The sequence below is a fragment of the Astatotilapia calliptera genome, chromosome 12 (assembly GCF_964374335.1).
Source record: "Astatotilapia calliptera chromosome 12, fAstCal68.1, whole genome shotgun sequence".
In the NCBI taxonomy this organism is placed as follows: Eukaryota; Metazoa; Chordata; class Actinopteri; order Cichliformes; family Cichlidae; genus Astatotilapia; species Astatotilapia calliptera.
Genome location: NC_137433.1, coordinates 14774852 through 14798270, shown reverse-complemented (window position 1 = coordinate 14798270; position 23419 = coordinate 14774852). Strand labels below are relative to the sequence as shown.

At 40.4% G+C, this 23419-nt stretch overlaps 3 protein-coding genes across 9 annotated transcripts in view; 1 reads left to right on the top strand and 2 right to left on the bottom strand.

Moving 5' to 3' along the window:
• The window catches only part of LOC113033456 (aldehyde dehydrogenase 1A1), a 12831-nt gene extending 4031 nt beyond the window's left edge, over positions 1-8800 (bottom strand). The window contains exons 1-4 of one of the 4 annotated variants that reach the window (XM_026187255.2): positions 7850-8800; positions 7210-7335; positions 1007-1220; positions 115-275 (exon numbers count right to left, since the gene is read on the bottom strand). In XM_026187255.2, coding sequence (XP_026043040.1) covers positions 115-275; positions 1007-1067 — 222 coding nt within the window. In that variant the 5' untranslated portion in view covers positions 1068-1220; positions 7210-7335; positions 7850-8800. Of the gene's footprint in view, positions 1-114; positions 276-1006; positions 2576-7209; positions 7336-7849 lie in introns of those variants that run through there. The other 3 variants (XM_080309031.1, XM_080309032.1, XM_080309033.1) reach the window with 3 other exon arrangements.
• cyp1d1 (cytochrome P450, family 1, subfamily D, polypeptide 1) lies at positions 7855-17937 on the top strand. 4 transcript variants are annotated; one of them, XM_080309029.1, is made up of 8 exons: positions 7855-7970; positions 12718-13024; positions 13116-13721; positions 14372-14495; positions 14606-14695; positions 16117-16240; positions 16336-16422; positions 16536-17937. In XM_080309029.1, exons 2-8 carry the CDS (start codon positions 12734-12736, stop codon positions 16816-16818), a joined length of 1605 nt encoding a protein of 534 aa, XP_080165155.1. In that variant the 5' UTR covers positions 7855-7970; positions 12718-12733; the 3' UTR covers positions 16819-17937. The 4 variants fall into 4 exon arrangements, with proteins under 4 accessions (XP_080165155.1, XP_026044470.2, XP_026044469.2 ...); XM_026188685.2 differs by lacking the exon at positions 7855-7970 and having other exon boundaries at positions 10800-13024; positions 13116-13149; positions 13237-13721; XM_026188684.2 differs by lacking the exon at positions 7855-7970 and having other exon boundaries at positions 10800-13024.
• The window catches only part of kifl (kinesin family-like), an 18539-nt gene continuing 12551 nt past the window's right edge, over positions 17432-23419 (bottom strand). The window contains exons 13-24 of the mRNA XM_080309147.1: positions 23150-23387; positions 21797-22012; positions 21497-21600; positions 21111-21210; positions 20841-21033; positions 20157-20337; positions 19815-20052; positions 19093-19253; positions 18899-19003; positions 18709-18806; positions 18542-18620; positions 17432-18451 (exon numbers count right to left, since the gene is read on the bottom strand). Of these exons, the coding sequence (XP_080165273.1) occupies positions 18401-18451; positions 18542-18620; positions 18709-18806; positions 18899-19003; positions 19093-19253; positions 19815-20052; positions 20157-20337; positions 20841-21033; positions 21111-21210; positions 21497-21600; positions 21797-22012; positions 23150-23387 (1764 nt within the window). The 3' untranslated portion in view covers positions 17432-18400. The remainder of the gene's footprint in view (positions 18452-18541; positions 18621-18708; positions 18807-18898; positions 19004-19092; positions 19254-19814; positions 20053-20156; positions 20338-20840; positions 21034-21110; positions 21211-21496; positions 21601-21796; positions 22013-23149; positions 23388-23419) is intronic.

Sequence of the window (23419 nt, the reverse complement as noted above, 5' to 3'; positions counted from 1 at the left end):
GAATGCTGTTCCAGGTAATTACTGCATCCTAACTGATAAAGGACTGGTAAATATTTCCTATATTCAAATTATTTCATCTTATAAATATGCTTTGCTTCTTGGCTTGCAGCTTACCTTAGTGTAAACAATTTGGGGGTTTGCAATTGGAGTGGGCAGTGCATTTGTCTCCAATCCATCTGCATTCTGGGAATTGTGGTCCTGGTGGTTGAACCCATTTCCAGACTGATGTTCATAACCATTGGCTGGCTGGGAGCTCAGGCTGTAATTTTTTCTTTCTGAAAAAACAAAAAACAGAAATGGAACACAATGTTGTTCAAGTCTCTTTGTCTGATTAGGTGTGTGAATACACAGATACATACACACACACGTGATTGCGAAAGCTAACATTTGGGTCACTGAGTGAGGATAGTAACCCTGTGCACACGATGCTATCCCAACCCAGTGGAGTAAATAGAAACTGTGCCAAATTAGTTATTGGCATTGTCAGCTTTTTTAAACCGGATGGTCAAGGGTCATGACCACGCACTGACATGGTTTGCTAGCTCAGAAGAATGGACTAGACCTTAATTAAACTGAGAGAATCTGAGAACATCATGTGCTGTGTTAGGGCAAAATATGAGCAGAGGTGCATTTCACTGTAATTGCTGAAAAACCTGATCATGCATGGGCTCATATGGAAGAAACAAGTTTAATTAAGGCATTGTGGATTTCTGTGTCAGATAAAAGACAGTTTGAATATGTTACTATATCACTTGTATAATTTTGTAGAGAAGCCAGACAATAGATTATGTATACATAACTATGTGTCAATACAGCACTTACAGACTTTTAAATCTGGCAAATTAAGCCTATTACTTTTGAACATTTATGTCTGTCACAATAATAAAAATAATGATAATAATTATTTTTATTTTTATTATTATAAAAGCACTTTTATCTGGTCTTTCAACAAACATTAGAAAATGGTTGTGGAATTACATTACGTAAACATAAAAAATTGTTCTACCTGTGGGTGATGCTGATGCAGTTCCCCCCGACTGGTGTATTCCCACTCCGATCACAGGCATGTTGCAGCTGCTCTCTCCTTCCTCTCGGTGTCAGCTGACCGGAGAGTCTCCGAGCTTCTTTATATACTTTCAGCTCTCAGCGTCAGAAAGCAGAAATGCGCAGGATTGCGCGCTGTCACAGAAGGATTTCTCCTGGGTCATTTGAGGGTCTGCCTGCACGTGCAAATAACCATTAAGATGGACCCAATCCCAGTTTACCTCATGTGTCCCGGGAGGCGGCAAGCTCACTAATCATCTGACGTGACAATGGAAGTACAGTATGGTTAGACACATTTTTAATTATTAGCCATTTTTGCAATCAGCGGGAATTTATCAACTTGACAGTGTTTAAATAATTCTTCTACTTCACTATTTTTATTCCTTCACTACAATTTGAATCCTGCAGATTTACTATTACTGCTTATTAATATTTTACTCAGAAAGCTTCTAGTACACTGGCAATAAATAATAAATAAATAATTAGCACCATCTATATCAGAATACTGATTGGTGGTAATATAAAGGGACTCTGTGGATAATTTTAACACCCCTGAGTTACATTTTTCTGCTAAGCTAAGATTATTAGATGTTATCTTACCTTGTTAAATCTTTGTTAAATCTTTCTGTGCATAAATCTTCCATTTCAAAATCGCCTTAAGTTAAGCACACTTCTAAACATTTACCAAGATAATTTTACAATACAATAAACTTTTTAGATGTTGAAGAGGAAGAACCAAGCCCGAAAATCTTGAAAATCTTGAATTTGCCATCATTTTTACTTCTGTCTTCTATGAATCAGTTCAGCCCAGTTGCCTGGTTAGACCCACCTCCAAGTCAACAAGCATAATTGGGAAGATGTTTGCTTTGATAAGGGGCCTCCTGCTGCTTCACTGTCTCCCAGGAACAATGTGATCACATAATTTTGTCTGGTGTGCCCATTTTCTGTCTCGATATACACACATCCTTTTGAGAATTATCCCCTTTGACAACACAACCTGATTTAACCCTCATTAAACAAAGAGAAGATTTGTAGAGCTGCATCTAGGGAGTGTTGAAAACATAGTGAAAACCATCCTCCCATACTAATGCGTTCACCTCTTATTTGTCACACACTTGACTTGAAGCCTTTTTCTATGAAAGAGTTTGGACTGGAACTACAGCACACTGTAAATAAGTAACCTAGATTCTTTGGGTCTACTTATCTCCAAAGGGTTTGTTCCTCATTAGGGAAGCACATAGTCAATGTTGATCAACACATACTCGATCCTAGTGTCAGGTGGGGTCTGCGTAGGTTAGCTATACATTGAGCATGTACACAAACTCATTCAGACGTTTTGAATGGAGTATTAAATCTGTAACTCTGGCCTTGTTTTAATGTTCGAACATATGGAGCACAATTGCTTCATAGAAATTCTACCATCCAGAGAGTCAGTGTGTGTCTGCCAGAGTTAAGGACAAAACTGGACTGCCTTTGTCTACATAGGATGTGGACCACCAGGTCAAAGGAGCTGTCGGTCGGCCTCAGACGCCCGTGTGTCCCACAGCTGAACTTGACCTAAATTGACAGTTTGATAGAGGGCAAGAAAAAAGAAAGGGAATAAAAAATGGAAAGTAGGAGATGGTGAAAGAACTGGAGACAGTGCAGTCATGCATGGGGTGGCTGTAGCTCAGGTGGCAGAGCAGGTCAGCCACTAATCAGAAGGTCGGTGGTTCGATCCCAGGCTGCCTCCTGGCTGCATGCTAAATATCCTTGGGCAAAATACTAACTCCATGTTTGCCTACTGGTGGTGGTCATAGGGCCCGGTGGCGCCAGTGTCTGGCAGCCTCGCCTCTGTCAGTGAGCCCCAGGGCACCTGTGGCTACAATGTAGCTTGCCATTGCCAGTGTGTGAATGGGGAATGACTGAATGTAGTGTAAAGTGCTTTGGGGTCCTTAGGAACTGAGTACAGCGCTATACAAATGCAGGCCATTTACATTTTTACCATGAAAAGGTGAGTGAGCAGACACTGGAATTAGTTAGTTATTTATTAGTCGAATTTATTAGAAAAAGGAGTAGAAATGAAAAAAATGAGAGGTAGAGGAATGCAAAGACTTGTGTTTGTAATTTACTGCATTGTTCTGAAATTAGGTGAATATGTCATTCTCTTAGGATTAGTAAATATTCCCAACATGAAGCACTAATGATTTAATTCACAGCCTAAATATATGCAGCTACATGTAGTAAGCAGCAATGATTTGGGAATGCATGTCAGTGGACAATCAGATGAAGAGCACTCCCTTGTGACACATTACAGAAATTACATTGTTCATACCAGGGGTCCAGTACAGGCAGATCACAAGGTGTCATAATTCATTCTCAGTAAAATTCTCAGGAATTTGCACTTCAAAGGTTTTACTGCTCACGTCAGTGTATAAAAACAACACATGTCATATGGGATATTGCAACCCCCACATGGCCTAGGTGAAGACACTTCTCACTCCTTTAATAATGCAGATGACCAGTGATGACATAAACACAGTGAAGTACATGTCCTCTTCTATTTCTATTACCTATGGCGTGCCACAAGGTTCTGTTTTAGGGCCCTTTCTGTTATATCTGATGGCTCTTCAGCACGTTTTGAACATTTTTTTAATCACTGCTACATTCAGATGACATTCAGTTATATATCTCTTTTTAGTCCCAAGATAATTCTTAGCTACAGATCCTACATACAGTGGGGCAAAAAAGTATTTAGTCAGCCACCGATTGTGCAAGTTCCCCCACCTAAAATGATGACAGAGGTCAGTAATTTGCACCAGAGGTACACTTCAACTGTGAGAGACAGAATGTGAAAAAAAAAAAATCCATGAATCCACATGGTAGGATTTGTAAAGAATTTATTCGTAAATCAGGGTGGAAAATAAGTATTTGGTCAATAACAAAAATACAACTCAATACTTTGTAACATAACCTTTGTTGGCAATAACAGAGGTCAAACGTTTACTATAGGTCTTTACCAGGTTTGCACACACAGTAGCTGGTATTTTGGCCCATTCCTCCATGCAGATCTTCTCGAGAGCAGTGATGTTTTGGGGCTGTCGCCGAGCAACACGGACTTTCAACTCCCGCCACAGATTTTCTATGGGGTTGAGGTCTGGAGACTGGCTAGGCCACTCCAGGATTTTCAAATGCTTCTTACGGAGCCACTCCTTTGTTGCCCGGGCGGTGTGTTTTGGATCAGTGTCATGTTGGAAGACCCAGCCTCGTTTCATCTTCAAAGTTCTCACTGATGGAAGGAGGTTTTGGCTCAAAATCTCACGATACATGGCCCCATTCATTCTGTCCTTAACACGGATCAGTCGTCCTGTCCCCTTGGCAGAAAAACAGCCCCATAGCATGATGTTTCCACCCCCATGCTTCACAGTAGGTATGGTGTTCTTGGGATGCAACTCAGTATTCTTCTTCCTCCAAACACGACGAGCTGAGTTTATACCAAAAAGTTCTACTTTGGTTTCATCTGACCACATGACATTCTCCCAATCCTCTGCTGTATCATCCATGTGCTCTCTGGCAAACTTCAGACGGGCCTGGACATGCACTGGCTTCAGCAGCGGAACACGTCTGGCACTGCGGGATTTGATTCCCTGCCGTTGTAGTGTGTTACTGATGGTGACCTTTGTTACTTTGGTCCCAGCTCTCTGCAGGTCATTCACCAGGTCCCCCCGTGTGGTTCTGGGATCTTTGCTCACCGTTCTCATGATCATTTTGACCCCACGGGATGAGATCTTGCGTGGAGCCCCAGATCGAGGGAGATTATCAGTGGTCTTGTATGTCTTCCATTTTCTGATGATTGCTCCCACAGTTGATTTTTTTCACACCAAGCTGCTTGCCTATTGTAGATTCACTCTTCCCAGTCTGGTGCAGGTCTACAATACTTTTCCTGGTGTCCTTCGAAAGCTCTTTGGTCTTGGCCATGGCGGAGTTTGGAGTCTGACTGTTTGAGGATGTGGACAGGTGTCTTTTATACAGATGATGAGTTCAAACAGGTGCCATTCATACAGGTAACGAGTGGGGGACAGAAAAGCGTCTTACAGAAGACGTTACAGGTCTGTGAGAGCCAGAGATTTTCCATGTTTGAGGTGACCAAATACTTATTTTCCACCCTAATTTACGAATAAATTCTTTACAAATCCTACCATGTGTATTCATGGATTTTTTTTCACATTCTGTCTCTCACAGTTGAAGTGTACCTCTGGTGCAAATTACTGACCTCTGTCATCATTTTAAGTGGGGGAACTTGCACAATCGGTGGCTGACTAAATACTTTTTTGCCCCACTGTAGGTGCTCTGACTTAATGAAGAAAAAGCAGAAGTCCTTATTTGTCCCCTGACAGATTTAAGTCTAAGATAATGGAAACTCGGTCCTTGTGCCACATTTGCTAAATCTTCTCTCTGGAACTTTTGTCACGGTTGCAGCGGCAGCCATGTGGAGTCGTGAACGAGAGACCCAAAAGCCAGGCACTGGCTTTGATGTGAGTGAACTTTATTTTCAAAATGGTGAGAATACAGACTGAGTGGACATGGGAACAACAGAAACTAAGATAAACCTAAACTGGGAAAAACTTACTAAACAAACCTGAAACCATGACTCGCAGAAGAAAATGCAGAAAGTCACGCAGAATGATATGCAGGATAACACACAGTGCAAAACATGGGATGACACGTGATATGACACGGACATGGCAACAGGGAGGGAACACAGAGACGTAGGACCAGGGCAGGCACAGAGACACAGAACAGGAGGAGCTAAGAATACAAAACAGAAACCAAACCATAAGAACAAGAAAATCTTAACAAGAATTAACCTGAAACATAAGATAATAATCAAAACTACTGAGTCCACAGACTCAGGGCCATGATAACCTTGGCGTAACCTTTGCATGTTGGACGTTCATGTCAAATCGCTTGCTTGTGTTACTTAAGAAATATTTCCAAGTAAAGTCTCATTGTGTCACACTCTGAACTGGAAACTGTTATTCATGCATTTATTTCATCATGTATAAAATATTGTAATTCAGTGTTTGCTTGTCAGAGCAAGTGAACAATGAATTACTGAACTTGAAATCTGTGGACTCTGTGATCGCCTTCATAAAACAGCTAAAACCTCATGTTTTCACACTTGCATTTGGTTAACCTTTATTTCTATTCTCTGGTATTTTGTTATAAAGAATTCTGTAGTTTTTGTGTAAAAATGTGCTATGCAAATACGTTCTTACATGTGAGTCCACGTCAGCACATGACCTTCACAATCTGCTCCCATGTTTTAAGGTCTTCCCCTCATCAAGAACACCTCAGCTAAGTCGGGCTTGTGAGCTGTTGCTAGTTAGCTGTGTTGTCTACCAGCTTAAAGTTAGCTTATATGACCCTGTTGTTGTCAGTTATAAGACTGTAGGTGATGAATATGCTGTCTGTGAGGCCCAAATTTTGAGTTTTTTTGTTTTTTTTGTTACAGTTTATAAGCTTTCTGGATGGTGGATAGTACTTGGACCTGACACCACTGAAAAGTCTGGCTTGAGTAATTTACTGACTCTGGAGCCATCCATGGTAGCTTATCTAGCACAAGGTGTGCACAGCACTGTATGTTTTATTGAAGCTTGCTTCTGCCACTGAAAAAAACTTTTTGTTGGCCTGGAGTAACATTATTTTCCCTCAAGAGGGCAGTGTCATCTGCCACTGGGGAGATGTGGGGAGATGACACTGCTCTCTTGTGAGACAGGAACCAATCTCTCAGTCAGAGAAACTAGTTGGCTCACTCACCTCCAGGCCTCTGGAGAGAATGTGTGTTAAATATTTCTTAGGTAACTGCAGCAACTGTTCAGGTTTTGTCACTTCAGTGCCCAAACAAAGGTGGTTCATGGTCACTGGGTAAATGTTAATGTTGCATTATGCAACATTAACATTCTTTAATGTATGCAACTTGCATACATTAAAGAAAGCATCCTGCATTTGCCTAACTCAAAACAGATCTGAGACCTTGGGTAGAGACACGCATCCCTGGGAGTGTTGCGTCAAGAAATGGTATATAATAAAATCAAAGAGAACAGGAAAGACAAGGGGCATTCCCATCAGTTGTGGTTCCAGGTCAAACAAGGTCATTTCCTTTTAGCAGAACTTTGGACTCACTTCTCTCTTGCTTGTGTTCAGTCACCTTTGCGTAGTAACCTGGAAGCTTCTGCAGCTGTTCAAATTCTCAAAAAGCTGCTCCAGCACCTCCTTTATTACTTCCTTCAGCAACAGAACTGGACTATCCTTTGTGAAAGGGAAAGAGAAAAATAAATGAGTATAACTGATGAGTGATGCAGCTTATCCATCTTATTAGTGTAATTTTACAATTTTGTGCCATCCATCCTCCTGCCTGTAACCTGGAAATCAATCTAAGTGCACCAGCAGGTCCGTTACTAAAATGTATCTGGAGGACAGTGGAGGGGGAGAGTGGAGGTAGGGGAGCTGTAATGCATACTTTGCAGAAAAGATTAACAGGATCCTTTATGTTTGTAGATTATTTTAGTTCAGCTGTGTTCAATGTTCAGCTGTCTGATCATATCAGTTTTGTATTTCATCAAACTGTTATATTTATCTGACATCTGAGGTCATCAAATTCAGTAGCAGGCGGTTGTAGCAAACCATAATTCTTATACTTTAAGCAAAAATATCTGTTACCGCCCCCCCCACACTCCTTTCACTGCAAGCCTCTTCGTCTGCTCCTCGGCCTGTATCTATTGTGGGAGGGATTAAAACGCAAAAGAAAGTAGGATGTACAAACTGAGAGATGAGGAGGGGGACGCTTCTCTGAGTAAATCTGCAGCAGCTGCTTGAGGAAACACTGTAAATAAACTGCAGAGCGAGAGCAGTCCCGGTGGCCCGTGCATCGGAGACAAATAAAGGTTGGTACAGCCGTTGCTTCCAAGAAGTACAGGGGGGAGAGGGGTGGGCCTTGTCCAATTTTGGACCTGAGGATATAAAAGAAAGGTGAACGTATAGATTCAAAATGCTCAAACACTCTTGCAGCTTCTGAACGCACAGACCGGTTAATAGCAACCGCTCTCAAAGATGCGCAAGGTCGTTAGCTATATATGCGTATGCGCACCACAGTCAAGCTTACATTTGAGGGTAGCCTGTACGTACTTTCCGCCCTGTGACCACCAACAAGCACCTTCACCGAGTGCTCCAAAGCTCCCCTCCCAGAGAGGGGCGTCCACTCTGTAGCCTATCAGGATGCTCCGGCTTTGATAGAAGTACTGATGTCACATAATCAAGCCCCGGGCTTCTGAGTGAATTTTCAGGAATAAGTAAATAAATAAATGAATAACTCCCAGCAGAGGTTGGTCGCTGTTCGTCACTGAGTTTCTCAATTTCAACGAGGAGCTAATTTAATTTACGAGAGCCTAAACTATCCCCACAGTGGCCTCCAGCAGTCTGCTCTCACCGACACAGTGCTTCTTGTCCTTTCAAGAAGTGGATGGCAATTATTAGTGGCTCCACTGACTCTATATAAAACATGGACGTAGCCACTGTGCTGTCACTCATTCCTTATGGAAACAATAGTAATTTAAAAAAAAAAGAAAAAGAAAGAAAAAAAAAGAAGAAGCTTGTTTTAGATTCTTTGCCACTGTGTTGTTCTATGTTCAGGTTCGGGGTTTCTCTCCATTATTGTGGGGTCTTTAACTTTAAATAATAAACTGCTTTGAGATTTTGGGATTTTGGTGCTATATATATATTAGGGGTGCAACGATATTCGTATCGATATTGAACCGTTCGATACAGTGCTTTCGGTTCGGTACGCATATGTATCGAACAATACAAAATTTGTAATTTATTTTATCAATTTTCCTTCTGACGATGTTGTCTGTGTTGAGCGCTCAGTGAATCTGTGTTCGACTACTCCGCCTAGGCTGCACTGTCGAGCGCAGATCCACTGAGCGCTCAACACAGACAGCATAGTCAGAAGGAAGAGCGCAGGGCAAGCTAGCGAGACAGAAGTTAAGCTCTCCTTGCAAGATGGACCTCCCCCACCCTCATTCAGATCTGGCGTTTGGAATTATTTTGGTTTTCATGTGACGTATGACCCTGAAGGTAAGCGAGTCATGGACTAAAGTAAAACAGTATGTTGGATGTGCCATGCAATGCTCAATTACATTGGTGTGAACTAGTGTGTTAGCGCCGTCTAGCCCCATGCACGGGGCGATCGGCGGTAGCTCGTTAACGGAGATTTGCCGTGTTGTGGCATTAAGGTCATTTCAACGAGATTAACCTGAAAGCACTAGTGGGAACACAACGAATATGACTGCACATTTACGCCGACATCATCCTAGTGCAAAGACAAAAACAACAAGCATGCTACTAACTTTAGCCGAGTCATTTAGACAGCTGTTAGCACATGATTCTCCTTATGCTGCTGAGAATATAGCCCAGAAGAAGCTGATAGTATCGCTTTTATTTTGGAAAGAGCCATTTCTCTGTAATAAACTCTCTTTTCCAAAGATGAGTGATTCCTCAATCAGATACAGGGCTCGCAATATCGCTAGCCCGACGTCCCGGAGCTAGCGATTTTTTTCAGTCGGGCTACCAAAATCTTTCTCTTCCCTGCCCGTCGGGCTATTGTAGGAAGGAAAAATATATGTCAATGCTTTTGCATTCTTTCAGAAATGTAGCTGGGTAATTATGTCATTGGCATCGGTGAGCCACTGTCAATATGTGACATATTGAAATCGCGTTTGAATTTGCGCTTGTTTTTTTGCTTTCACTTTGCAATCGTGCGAACTGTGTATAGAGAGCGACAGCACTGATCTGTGAGTGATGATAATTTGTGCACCAATTCCTCTGACATCGTCTTATTAATCGTTAGCTTACTATGCAAACATGACAAGTGAAATCTCCCGCAGCTTAAACATGTGAGAGGTTGATCGCGCAGAGAATCGCTGAGCTTATGTGAGTGCGTGTGTAAAAGCATTTCAGTTCTGCTGAGCCAAATAAGACTGGTCAGGGTGAAGAAGTGACAGCCAAAGAAAAGCTTACCACAAAACGGAGAAGTTATGACAAATCAGACTATAAGGCAAAAAGAAAGTGCAGCTTTATGGTTTCATGGACAAAAGAATTTCTGTGGCTGCAATATGATGAGCTAAATAACCAGGGCTGCACATAAGTGGTCCGCAGGTGCGCATTCGCTGTCAAAATAAAAAACACGCACAAGGGTTAGGGTTAAATTTAAAAACTGTACTTTTGAGTTAAAATATATATTTATAATTTTAATAAATGACAAATTAAAAATGCATGAACATTTTTTTGTATCGAAAAAATATCGAACCGTGACACCAAAGTATCGAACCGAACCGAACCGTGAATTTTGTGTATCGTTGCACCCCTAATATATATATATATATAAAAAAAGAAATTGTTTTGAACTGAATTATGAAATCTACTTAAATATGAACACCCTTTTCTAAGGCGCTTTCCCAAAGTTGCAAATTGTTTTACAGCTTCATAAAAAGTATATTTGAATAAAGCAGTGTTGTGTTTAGGCATCAGCCATTAGTTTAATGCATTTTAAAAGGTTAAAACATACAAAATTATGGCAAAGATGGAAAAGCAGTAGTTTCTGATGACTGACGTCACTTGTCGTCAGTTGTGTTCGTCATTTGTTTTTGTTAATGGTCGGCTGCTTTTTTTCTTTATATCGTGAGACAAGAAATGATGGTCCAGTGTATCCTATGTGAGAGAAAGTGATAAAGGGAACACTGAAGTGGCTTTCCTCAACATTTAGAGGGAATTTAACCAGGAATTGGTGTTATCAGCAAACTTAGCAGGCTGAATAAATACAGAGACCCACATATCCGGTATTTATTGTGTGCTATGGACTACTTTAAATCAAAATCGTTGAAAAGAAACTGGCAGCTCAAACATGTGGTCCATTTCAGTGATTCAAATTAGCAGAGATTAGGACTGGCATGTAGCGACTAGCTGCAGCTTCCTGTGTTGGGAAATCTGTCACTTATGTCTATAACGTTAAGCCATAGCGTATCCACTATGGCTTGAGTACACAGTGGATAATTATTATGAAGGGGGAAACTATCCATAGAGGGCCAAACCATTTTTTTGCACTAGACTGTAAACAAGCTTTTTAATGATATAAAGTTAACATTTTTACACTGGACTGTATGGGGACTGACTGGATTGAAGGCTGAAGCGCCTGTATGATGGTGTGGCAGTGAGTGGGGAGGGCTAGACTTCTGGAAGCCATTTGGAGTTGCTAAATACTTTCCTAGCTCAAAATAGTTTTTTTTTTTGGGTGGTCCAGCATGTTCTGACCAGGCAGCACATAAACAGGCAGGGTGGGACACAGTCATTTCCCATTGTTAAGCCGTTTCGCTCAATGCTGCTGTGTTGCAGTCTTCATTTCCTGCCTATCAGACAGGAACATGCAGGGTAGCCTAAATCTCACATTTTCTCCACTTATAAGTGAATGAAGAACTGTTGGCGTGGGTCAGGTATCAGATCCTTTTGGCAGGGTTGAAATCCATCTCTTTGCTTTCAGGGCAATCACCCATTACACCGCGTCTTGTTTCTTCGACAGAGGATTGGAATACATGCAGTTGCACATGGATTTCCTAATACACTCCATACATTTCATTTCACTCTGATACTACTGGTTCTGAAGAGCAGTGATCCTCAACCTGGTGGCTCCTTGGTGATGATGAAATCCTGTTATGTCTAGATAATCGGTCCACAGGCAGTGGGGCAGTCTGGCAGTTTATTTTCCAGTCTACAGCCTAAAACATCAAGAGAGAACTGAATCATGCACAGTGAAGACATAAGTAGTCAGATTTTAGCTGAAGAGGCAGTGCAGTATTAAATTATAAACAAATCATCCAACTAACAACTAACATTGTTTGTATAAGTGTTAAGTTTTTATTTAAAAACATCTCTGGTGGTCAGGGCCAGGAAGCTGGTAATGATACCACATAATGAGTTTGAAAAACATTTTTAGCCTTTGCACTGCATCACACAGTCTCCATGTATGAAGTGCTTTGGTTGCTCCAGTGGAGTAGGAAATGCGCTATATAAAAACCATTTACAATTTACCTTTGCTAGTCAAGGTAAGAACTGGCGAGGAGGAGCCCGTGCTGTGTAAGATTCCAGTCTGTAGTTAAATTGGCTGATGCAGTCCTCTGGCTGGCTCAGTCGGACTCATCCAAAACCCTGAGCCAAGTTTCTCACTATGTGTGCCTCTCTTTTGTGAATGGGCGGCAGCTCCCTCTGCAGGGGGCCTGGCTGCTGTTGCTGCATGGGACATCCCGTAATGCAAGCCACTCTCATCACAAGTTCCCAGGGGTCAGACCTCAAACCTCTGACTACCTAATATTTTGGTGTCTGCTCTTTGCTGTCTAAATTGAGTTGGAAATTTTTTTCTCCGCCAAGTTTCCGAGGGCCCTGTATGGTGAGTTTATCTTACTGTATGGCTTTCTTATCATTTCTTTATTTTTTAATATTCTTTCCTTGTTTGGTTTTTACAGGACACAGTATGAGGCACATTTTCTTTTCTTTTAACGAGGATCTGATCTGTTTTCTCCCTTTCAAGTATAAATCTGTTTTTTTTGTTTCTTCACTTTCAACTTTCTCTCTCTTATCTCTCAGTATTTCTACTTGCAACATGAGGCCGCTGCTGTTTGGGATTCTGCCAATCAAGGAGAACTCTTTTGGCTCTCTATCTAGTGTAACTGTTGCACTCTGTCTTTTAACCCTCCTCCTGATGGTTATCTGGGGTCAAAAGAGTAAGAGATCCTTCTTCCACTTCCATCTTGACTCCCAGCTGGACCACACAAAATATCCCCCACCTCCTGGCCCCAAACCGTGGCCCCTTGTCGGGAATCTGCTCCAGGTCGGGGATCAGATTCATCTCTCTCTAACTGGGTTGAGGCTTCAGTATGGAGACATCTTCAAGGTACATATAGTTATATATAGTTTTTGTATTATTAGTTTCAGATCAACAGAGTGAGCATGAGTTAATTTATTTGTTTGTGTCATGAATCCAGCTCCGCCTTGGCTCTTTGACTGTTGTCGTTCTGAGTGGGTACAACACCATCAGGCAGGCTCTGGTTCGACACGGGGAAGCTTTTGCGGGGCGACCTAACCTTTTCATCTTCTCTGCTATAGCCAATGGGACCAGCATGACTTTCAATGAGAACTACGGACCTGTGTGGCTGCTCCATAAGAAGCTGTGTAAGAATGCCCTCAGGTCTTTCTCCCAGGCTGAGCCAAGGGGTTTTGGTGCCACCTGCCTCTTAGAGGAGCACATATGTGCAGAGGCTGCAGGGATGGTGCAGGTGATTCGAGAAAAAGCTGCAAAAGAAGAAACAGAGGGTATAGACCCAGCAACGACCTTGGTAACCTCAGTGGCAAATGTCATTTGTGCGCTTTGTTTTGGGAAACGGTATGACTACAGTGATAAGGAGTTTCTCACTATTGTTGATGTCAACAACGAGGTCCTGAAGCTCTTTGCAGCGGGGAACCTGGCTGATTTTTTCCCTGTGTTTCGCTACTTTCCGAGTCCATCTCTGAGAAAGATAGTCCAGTACGTTCGCAGGATGAACAGATTCATGGAGCGGAACATTGAGGAACACATTGACACCTTTGATAAGGTAATTAAGTATGCAGACTTACATGTAGGCAAGAATTTAGTTTAAATGGGGGAAAATGACAGTACAATCTATGCCATATAATCACTGTTTGCTTAAGTTCTATTTATTTCATTTTTGCACATGACTTACTGACATAAACTTCAGTTTCATAATAATCAGCAACTAGGCTTCTTAATGATTTGTGAATATTGCATTTTATTTATATTTTTTTTATATTATCTTAACTTTAACTGATCTTTTGCACAGTGACCTTTAATAGATGTCGCCACAGCCTTATGTTGTAAATAATGTGTCTATTGGTGTTGTTTTCTTTAGATCTGTGCCACTAATTTGCATCCCGGCTCTTTAATATGACATTGAACTCATACATTGGTAGCTATGATCGTAACTGTAGCCAAAAAAATAACTAACAAGTTCCATGTGATGGACCTTTTTTGTTCTTGTGGAGAGATGGCTAAAATGTTCGCACGCACTCTAATTAGGAATTAGCAACTCTACTGGAAGACACGCGTCTTACCACAATTGATTACTGTCCCTTCCCTAATTACTTTTAAGGTTTAAAGCAAGCTGGCAGTTAAAGTAGATAACTTTATATTTGAGCAGTGACAGCTGCTTGATGTTGGAAGGAGTAAAGTTATCTGTGTTCGCAGAACCGTATCCGGGACATTACAGACGCTCTAATTGCACTTTGTGAAGAAAGAGAAGAAAGCAAGGATACTTCGATGCTCTCTAACGACCAGATCATTCACACTGTCATAGACATCTTTGGAGCAGGTTAGGCAAACTACAAATTTCATATTATGATGCTTTTACGCTTGTATTATGCCAGTAATAAATCCTAATGGTGATAATGAATTTTCCCCCTTTTTTGTGGTTTTCCAAAGGATTCGACACCATCATCGCTGGTTTGCAGTGGAGCCTGTTGTACCTCATCAAGTTTCCTGACATCCAGGATAAAATAAACCAGGAAATAGGTGATGCCTTATGCTCCAATAAAACAAACTCATATGCTGTACAGTGTGCTCGGCTCTTCACCAAAGTCACCCATTGTTAGAAACTGGTAAATACACAGCTTACAGAGAATTCAGGGTATGCTAAATAGGAAAGTCCTCTCTTGTTCCTGCTCTGATGACGGACTCATAATCATTCTGTTTCTCATAGACCAAAAATAGGAGGTTGCTCCTTAATCGTTTTAAGTCCCACATCACTGATGAGCATAAGTCAGTAGTAAATGTAGTTCTTATCTATTAAAATATTCACCACAAATGGGATTCACACAGTTTACAAGAAACGGGTGGAAATGCACCTCTCATTAGCAGCTATGCACAGGCCATACATGAGCATGCAGCCGTCTGTGATGTCTGCAGTATCAGGGAGAATCCTTATTAAAAAGACTGAACAACGGCCAACCGAGCACGCTTTTTGGAGAGACAGAATCAGACCAGAGAAACTCACAAAAGATCAGTCCAATTTGCTGACGCTTTTTGAAGTGGGCTCAGAGAACTGGTGCTGTCTGTTCTGAGGCACGTTGTATTTTCACAGAGGGCGAGATGAAGCGAGAGAGAGAGAGACAGAGAGAACTAAGAGGAGGCAGGATGAATCAGAACAGGAGAGGGGTTAGAGGGTTCCCCGGAGACACAAAGGCGCTGACACGCAAGGCAGTGAACAGACATAGTCTGACATTATTCCCTTTTTCATCTCTTACATTTCATTTAATTAAGAGGCTTTAATTCTGTTGTTTACAGTACGGAAAGCCTTATTAGTGGAGCAATATTTGTAAAGTGGGGCGATCGTGGCTCAAGAGTTAGGAGTTCGCCTTGTAATCGGAAGGTTGCCGGTTCGAGCCCCGGCTTGGACAGTCTCGGTCGTTGTGTCCTTGGGCAAGACACTTCACCCGTTGCCTACTGGTGGTGGTCAGAGGGCCCGGTGGCGCCAGTGTCCGGCAGCCTCGCCTCTGTCAGTGCGCCCCAGGGTGGCTGTGGCTGCAATGTAGCTTGCCATCACCAGTGTGTGAATGTGTGTGTGAATGGGTGGATGACTGGATATGTAAAGTGCTTTGGGGTCCTTAGGGACTAGAAAAGCGCTATATAAATACAGGCCATTTACCATCTAAAGGATCAGCATATTTTAAATTGTAATTTTTTATGATGCACATGTGCATAAAGTTTTTACAAACTGAAAGAAAGCAAACCACAGCCTGGAAATCAGTTTATGTTAAGTTTAAATTAAAAAAAAAAAAAAAAGACATATTATTAGAATACAAGAATAAAAATGAAAATAAAAATGTAAATAACGTTAACAAAATTGCAAGTTTATCACAACTTATGTCACATTTTTTTAGACCCAAAAGATGAGATACAGATTATGTTTTATTATTTATCATTATTTTTTTAAGATGAGCATATCGGCAAACTCCAGCTGCCCAGGTTTTCCAACAAAGCCAAGATGCCTTTCACAGAGGCCTTCATATATGAAGTGTTTCGTCATGCTTCATATGTCCCTTTTACCATACCACACTGGTAAGACCTAAAGTTTTGACAGCAGTAAATTTGTTTTTTCAGCATGTAGATTGTTTTTTTTATCACTTTCCTCTGATTATATTTTTCCTCTCCAGCACCACGAGAGACATCACATTTAATGGGTATTTCATTCCCAAAGACACATGCGTCTTCATTAATCAATATCAAGTCAACCATGATACGTGAGTAGCCGAAAGCAGTAAAAATCTACTTTGTCTCGTTCTTTTTATCTTTTAAGACTATGGATTTTTTTTAACATTTTTGTTTATTTGTTAAAATGTTCATTCTTTCCCAGTGATCTTTGGGGCGATCCTGAGACATTTCGTCCACAGCGTTTCTTGAATCCATGTGGACTCCTGAACAAAGAGCTGACAGAGAAAGTCCAGATCTTCGGCATGGGAAAAAGACGCTGTCTTGGCGATGAATTTGCACGTTTGGAGATGTTTGTGTTTCTTACCACGCTTCTTCATGGGCTACGTATTGAAAATGTTCCAGGGCAGGAGCTGGATCTCAGCACTGATTTTGGTCTAACTATGAAACCACGTCCATATAGGATTACCATTTCCCAGAGATTTTAGACCGTCTGAAAACTCAAATGATGATCTTTCGGATGTTTTGGAATGTCACAGTGGAAATTAATTGTAGTTATTACTATTTTGTGCTCAGTTTGGCAAATGTGGTCAAAGCACAGACACAAAGATAAATATACACAAAGCGAACATGAGGTCATTTTACAGCATTCAGTCCATCTGCCTGCTACATTAGTATCTTAAGTGACTGGTCACAGTTTAAAACGGAGGAATGAGGATGAGTGTCACTGGCAGCAGGGTAAGCCACAATGACTTCATTAATAGTTTTGTAAATAGAAATAGAATAGACACTTTTAGCTGTTGTTAAACTTTTGTTTGTGAACATTTGATGAGTGCCTTCTTTTGGAAACTATGAAGGACAGACTTCAGCTGATAGCTCTTAATGAACTGTTTCACCTGAATATTACAAGTTGAATAACTTATTCTTATTGTAAATACCTGACCTCTATACGTCATGTTGAGGTAAAATAATATCACATAAAAAAAGTGTGCTATATAAACTACAAACATACTAACAAATATTCAAATTATCTCAAAGCACTAATACCACTAGGTTTAAGGCAGTTATTGTTTATAATGTATGCATAAAATGTTAACTTTTGGACTATTTTTGAAAGAAAAAGTAGAGCTGATGTTGGAAATTGGTTTTTTTTAAAGCATATACAGCCTACAGTTAGCCTCTTTCTATAGTAATTATAGAAAGAGTAAAACTGAGTCACATAAAACAGCTGCAGACAGTGGCTTTGTATAAAACATGCAATCTGAAAACAATAATGTGCCTGTGCTTGTGTAGTAATGTTTACTGGCTTTCTGTCTGTACCTTCACACTGTTCTGAGTGACTCATGGATGATGATGGCAGTGAGGCTGACTCTGAAGTGAGTAGGGGAGGACTAGCTCAGAAGGGTGCCTCCAAAACACAAAAACGAAAAAAACAATCTTATCTACCTAGATAGATATGTTAAGTACAGAAAACCAAGCTATGGAAATGTATTAAGTAAAGTAGAATGCAAGCATTTTAACCCTATTTTAATTTTTTAATAGATTATTTTAATAATAAATATTAACTAAGGATACATATTAAATAATAAATATTGTTTTCGTCACGAGATCTGTGTCACAGTGCCGTATTTTTATATTCCGTAGATTTTTGTGTACAAGTGGACAAATTTTCTTTGATACATTAACAGATTTTAACATTTCCTACAATTCCCCTGACCTTTGAACTAAAGCTTTAATTTTACAAACTCATCGGTATAACTCTTGTCAACAACAGTGTAACATTGCGTGCTATTGCATGTCTATTCACAGCCACTGAACTCACTGGCCACACACAAACACGTGCAAACTGAATGACCTACTGATTTCTATTCACATCTTCATTTACACATGGAGCCTTTTATTGTGGGGGCCCGTTTCTATACATTCATTAAGAAACCACACGCAATCCTCACAGCAACTGTCAGTAACTGCACTGTGATGTCTGTCCAACTAATTATGGCTAAATTAATATGTGAACATCTCTAACAATCTTTACTCATAACTTTATTCACTATTACGACGCAGAACGGTTCAAACATCTTCCTCTTCCACGCTCTGCCCAGATCTCAGTTTCATGATCACCTGGAAAAAAATACATTCACATTATTTTATGGTTTAATTCTAAATAGAAATGTACATATTTGAATAGCTGACTGTGAAAGTGGCATGCACCTCTTTCAGCTGGGCAATCTCTTTGCTTTCCACATTTCTCTGAGCGTTGTTGGTTATGGCCTTCACTCTTGTTGCATAACTGCAAAGTTCAGAGAGTTCAAGTGTTATTCTGTTGAGTTTTTTAGTGCTAAAATACAATAAAACACTGTTTTTTCTCTCTCTGTTACATAAGAGATGTGAGCGTCTCGTCAAGATTGTATTCTGTAGGAGAGGTGTTGACGATCATCAGAGTTTTAGCATTTCCACCCAAAGAGTCTTGCATCACCTGAAAGAGATGAAACACATTTTGGTTGAACTGCTTGTCTACGTTGGAGTTCAGAATTGAAAAACTAGAATACTGCCTTTTTAATTTATTACCTGTGTTAGCTTGCTATTCCTGTATGGCACATGGGGCAGTTCAGCAGATAAAGCTGAGATCACATCACCCAGTGCACTCAAAGACTTGTTAATGGAGTTTGCCTCCTGCACAGAGGAGAACATGGAAGAATTTAAAGAAGTCATGACAAATCTTTCAACCACTCACTGACCCATGAAACAAGATAGGAGCAGACCTTCAGCTGGTGGTCCTTGGCACCTGTTTTGGCTGCTCGCTCACTGCCTGCCAGGTCTACAAGGCTCAGCTTCCCACTGCTTACACTCCCATTTGTCAGATTCCTGCTCTCCAACATGATGCCAACAATAAGATGAGAGCGGGAACTCTCCACGTTCATCTCTTAAAAAATGACAAAAATACAACAGGACAAAGAAAGATGGATTTTTATATATTTCTGGTATTTTAAGAAGTGCGACTTCAGAAGATGCTGATTAATAATCAGTCCTCAGATTCTCTCTCTCTCCCTCTCTCTCTCTCTCTCTCTCTCTCTCTCTCTCTCTCTCTCTCTCTATATATATATATATATATATATATATTTATATATATATATATATATATATATATATATATATTTATATATATATATATATATATATATATTTATATATATATATATATATATATATATATATATATATTTATATATATATATATATATATATATATATATATATATATATATATATTTATATATATATATATATATATATATATATATATATATATATATATATATATATATATAAGGTTTAGCATCAGCATATTGTTGCTCTGCTGCTTTCCAGATCTGTAATGATGTACCTAAATGCCACCCCACTGCTATAACTGTAACTAACACGATTAATCCAAACCAATTAGCAGGGCCCTATTTGAGGCTTTTGCACGGCATCAAGAGCTCACTGGTGGCAGAGATGTGTCGGTTTGCGCAGGCCTGCTGGAACAGAGCGTAGAGCTCCTGGGCACTGGAAGCCTCTTTTGTCTCTGCTCCTTGGGCGAACACAACTCCCTTTCTGTTCCTCTTGATCTCCACCCGCCTGGCCTGGCCATGGGATTGAGTGTGTACGTGGGCCTCACCAGCCTGGCTCGCAAAGAGGTCCTGCAGCCTGTCATTGTAGAGCTCCAGCATATAGGCTGAAACCTAAAAGGAAGCACAGTAACCAGGAAGAGAGGAACAAAGGGAAGCAACGTCTTTTCTCTCCCAAACATGGTTTGTTTATATGCTGGTGAAATAATGTCTGCTACCTTAAAACTGAATTTAGAGCTGTTCTCGCGCATGATATCAAACATGGCATTGAAAGCTCTCGGGATGATCCCGGGATTCTTCTGTTCCTTGTCCCCAACCATAGTGAAGGTCTTCCCTGAGCCCGTCTGGCCATATGCAAAGACACAAACGTTGTAACCGTCGATAGCTAACTGGATCAGCCTGTGGGAAAAACATTTTCTTCAGCTGAAAGCATCAAAATATATGGAAGGCTTGATGTCAAGTTACCTCAGGAGCTACCTCACTGTTTCTACTTTTCCATCAACTCTTGAAATCTGTTTTTGAACATAATTTGCTCCCTTTCAATGCTACTAAATAGCCATAACATTACACAGCAGCAGAATCCCAAACTGAGCGAAACAGTCTACAGAGGTGGCACAGCAGCATGAGCAAATGCAGCATCAGCTGTCGTCTGTGTACTGGCAATGAAGGAATTTTATTTTGTCTAACGCATAAGAGCTCCCACTCATCACAAATCCCAATTTAACCCAAGCTTGAGTGCCTCCATGCAGCACATGTTAGGTAACTGTAGCTTTGGTTAGCCTGAGCTGGTACCTTAAAATAGTAGAAGCTACTTTTTAGATTCACAGAGGTTGCTATGATACAAATCTGGGACTCCCTGTGTCTGTTATGTCACATTGAATAAACGGGGCCGGGCCCCTCACCTGCTGGTGTCATGAAACAAGTCTTCCTGAGAGGCTTCAGCACTGAACACCTTGTCAAACTGAAACTCCCTTGGTCCACGAGGGGTTTCTACGGTGACAGAGTATTCATCTATTTTTTCCACAACGATGGCGCCACCCTGCGCAGCTTCGGCTCGGCTCGCAGGGCGAATCCGACAAAACACTCTAATTTTACCTGAAGAAACATGTTTTTCTTTTTAGTTTAGGTCGAAACTAAAATGCGCTACATGCAGTACAGACACACATGCATACCTTTCATATCTTCAACCATATTGTAATATTTTTTCCTCAGGGTCCTTTCTGAAGTGTAGTTCTCAATTATTTTCTTTTTCTCTTCTTTTTCTTGCTTCAGCTTGAAAAAAAAACCATGATGATAAGGGAAGAGTTATCATAGTGAGGAATGCTTTACATAAAATCAAGTATTTACAGCACTTTGTGCTAAAATATTCTATAATCAATGTTTAGAATAACAATGGGGCTGCTTTGGTACCCTGTTGGACTGTTGATTTATAATATAAGTGATACCTAATGAGTAGCATGTATCTGTAAAAGCTCACTGTGGACAGATTAATGCCTCTGTCTGTGGTTTCTGTAGTGTTTGGGTGGACAGATCTGACCTGATGTGGTAAAAAACTAACCTGATCCTGCAGCAATAGAAGCTGCTGACCGGCACTCTTAACTCCACCCGTGGTTTGGCTTGCCTCCTGACCCAGGATATCCTCCAGTTCTGAAACTGCACAGTCTGAGTGGAGATGGAAAATAAAAGAGTGATATGTAAAAGACTAATTACTTACTACTAGTTACTAATATATTATGACAATGAGATGTACATTTTTGTTATATAAAAGAAGTGAAGAATGTATGTGATGTGACTATATGAATTCATTTACTATTACTGGCTGGAGCCAACATATTCAGGAAATATAAGATGTATTTACCATTCATCACAGGGCTCTCTCCATTTTTAATGCAGCCTAAAGCGATTTGACAGACCTCAATTTCCTTCACTGTTTCTTGCAATAGAGACAGATTTGAGTTGTATTTCTCTGACCTGTAAAATATAAGAAAACCTTTAAAGTAAAGTGTGTAACTTAACTTAAACCTCCTGACTACCCGCAATGCAAATTTGTCCTCTGTAGAGCACCTTTCTAAACCTGAATATCACCCATGCACTGCATACTAAAGAATTGCCTCCTTTTGGTATCTACAGAGGACATTTAGGGTTTTCCAATGATACCAGATGTGAAGGGGTGGAGCTTTGGGAACTTTAGTTTTTTCATTAAGGAACATGGCGGCCATCGCTGCAAGCACATTTTATGGGAAGAAGAAAAGTAAGTGCATAAAACTTCTTATTGAGCAATTTTTAGCTATAAATGTTGTTAACATATTTTAAATAAGTCTCTTAATAACACATTAAAACATAGTATGCTTAATTCTAACTTCATTTTAGTATAGTATTGAAGTGTTTAACAAATGTCCTCCGTAGTGGACATTTGTAGTCATTTCCTCCATTTTGTTCTGTTTTTTTAAATGACCAGAAAAGGAGTCCTTTTTAGAAGCAGAAAGAAATTTATTGCAGTTTGATGAGGGAAACCCAGATCTTGAGTTGTCTGGTGAAGAAGATCATAGGGAATAAGCCCTTGAAGAAGAAAGGAGGAGGAGCATCAGGGATGGTACTCAGACCTGAACTTGCTGTCATTAAGTGGTTGGACAACAAGACAGTTGTCATGGCATCCTCTGCCTATGGCAATCAACCTCAGGACAGACGCACCAGATGGTCTAAGAAAAGCAAAAGGTTTGTCCATGTGCCAAGGCCACTGGCAATTGCTGAGTAGGCTATACTACCAATATAGGTGACGTGGACCTTGTTGCAGAATGTTGAGTTTCTACAGGATGGTCTCTCGCACTCAGAAATTGACAGTATGTGCAGTTCTCTACTTTTTGATCTGGCAATCACCAACTCGTGGCTTCAGTATAGCAATGACTTGCAGTTTTGGGGGAAGAAACCACTACAGTTCCTTGAGTTCAAACTTCTCCTTGGTGAAGAGTTGGAGCAAATATTTGCCATCAAAGTTCATTTTTACATGTTTGGCCTTCCAATGTCCTCTGCAGTGGACATGTGATATCTAAAAATATTTTAACTTTTTTTTCCCAAAAAATTATTTCAGTCTTCTAATTGCCTTACAAACATTGGGGGATTTAAAAAAAATTGATTGGACAACACTTTTTTTCCTGGTAGTCAGGAGGTTAACCTGATATTTTGAAATTAAGCAGTTATTACAACCATTAAGAAATCATTTTTTCCCTTTTCTTTCTTTTTTTTTTGTTTGTTTGTTTGTTTGTTTGTTTGTTTGTTTCAATTTCTAACCCCTCTTTGTCAGTGGCATCCTCTCTGTCATTGCTTTCTTCTTGAACATTCTTGAGTCGGTCCAGTTTGTTTCTGGCTGAGGCCAGAGCAACCCGATTGTCCTCAATCATCTGGTCTAACAGGGCTCTGGTTTCAGGCACTGCACTGCAGATTTCATGAGCCTAAAGAAAGAGAAATTGATGCAACAGCCTAA

What these genes read in the sequence shown, in the direction of transcription:
- cyp1d1 (XM_026188684.2), top strand. Translation starts at nt 12,518, where the DNA reads ATGGTGAGTTTATCTTACTGTATGGCTTTCTTATCATTTCTTTATTTT. An exon ending in ACATTGACACCTTTGATAAG is followed by an intron (nt 13,722 to 14,371) that starts GTAATTAAGTAT and finishes CTGTGTTCGCAG; the next exon opens with AACCGTATCCGGGACATTAC. An exon ending in TATCAAGTCAACCATGATAC is followed by an intron (nt 16,423 to 16,535) that starts GTGAGTAGCCGA and finishes ATTCTTTCCCAG; the next exon opens with TGATCTTTGGGGCGATCCTG.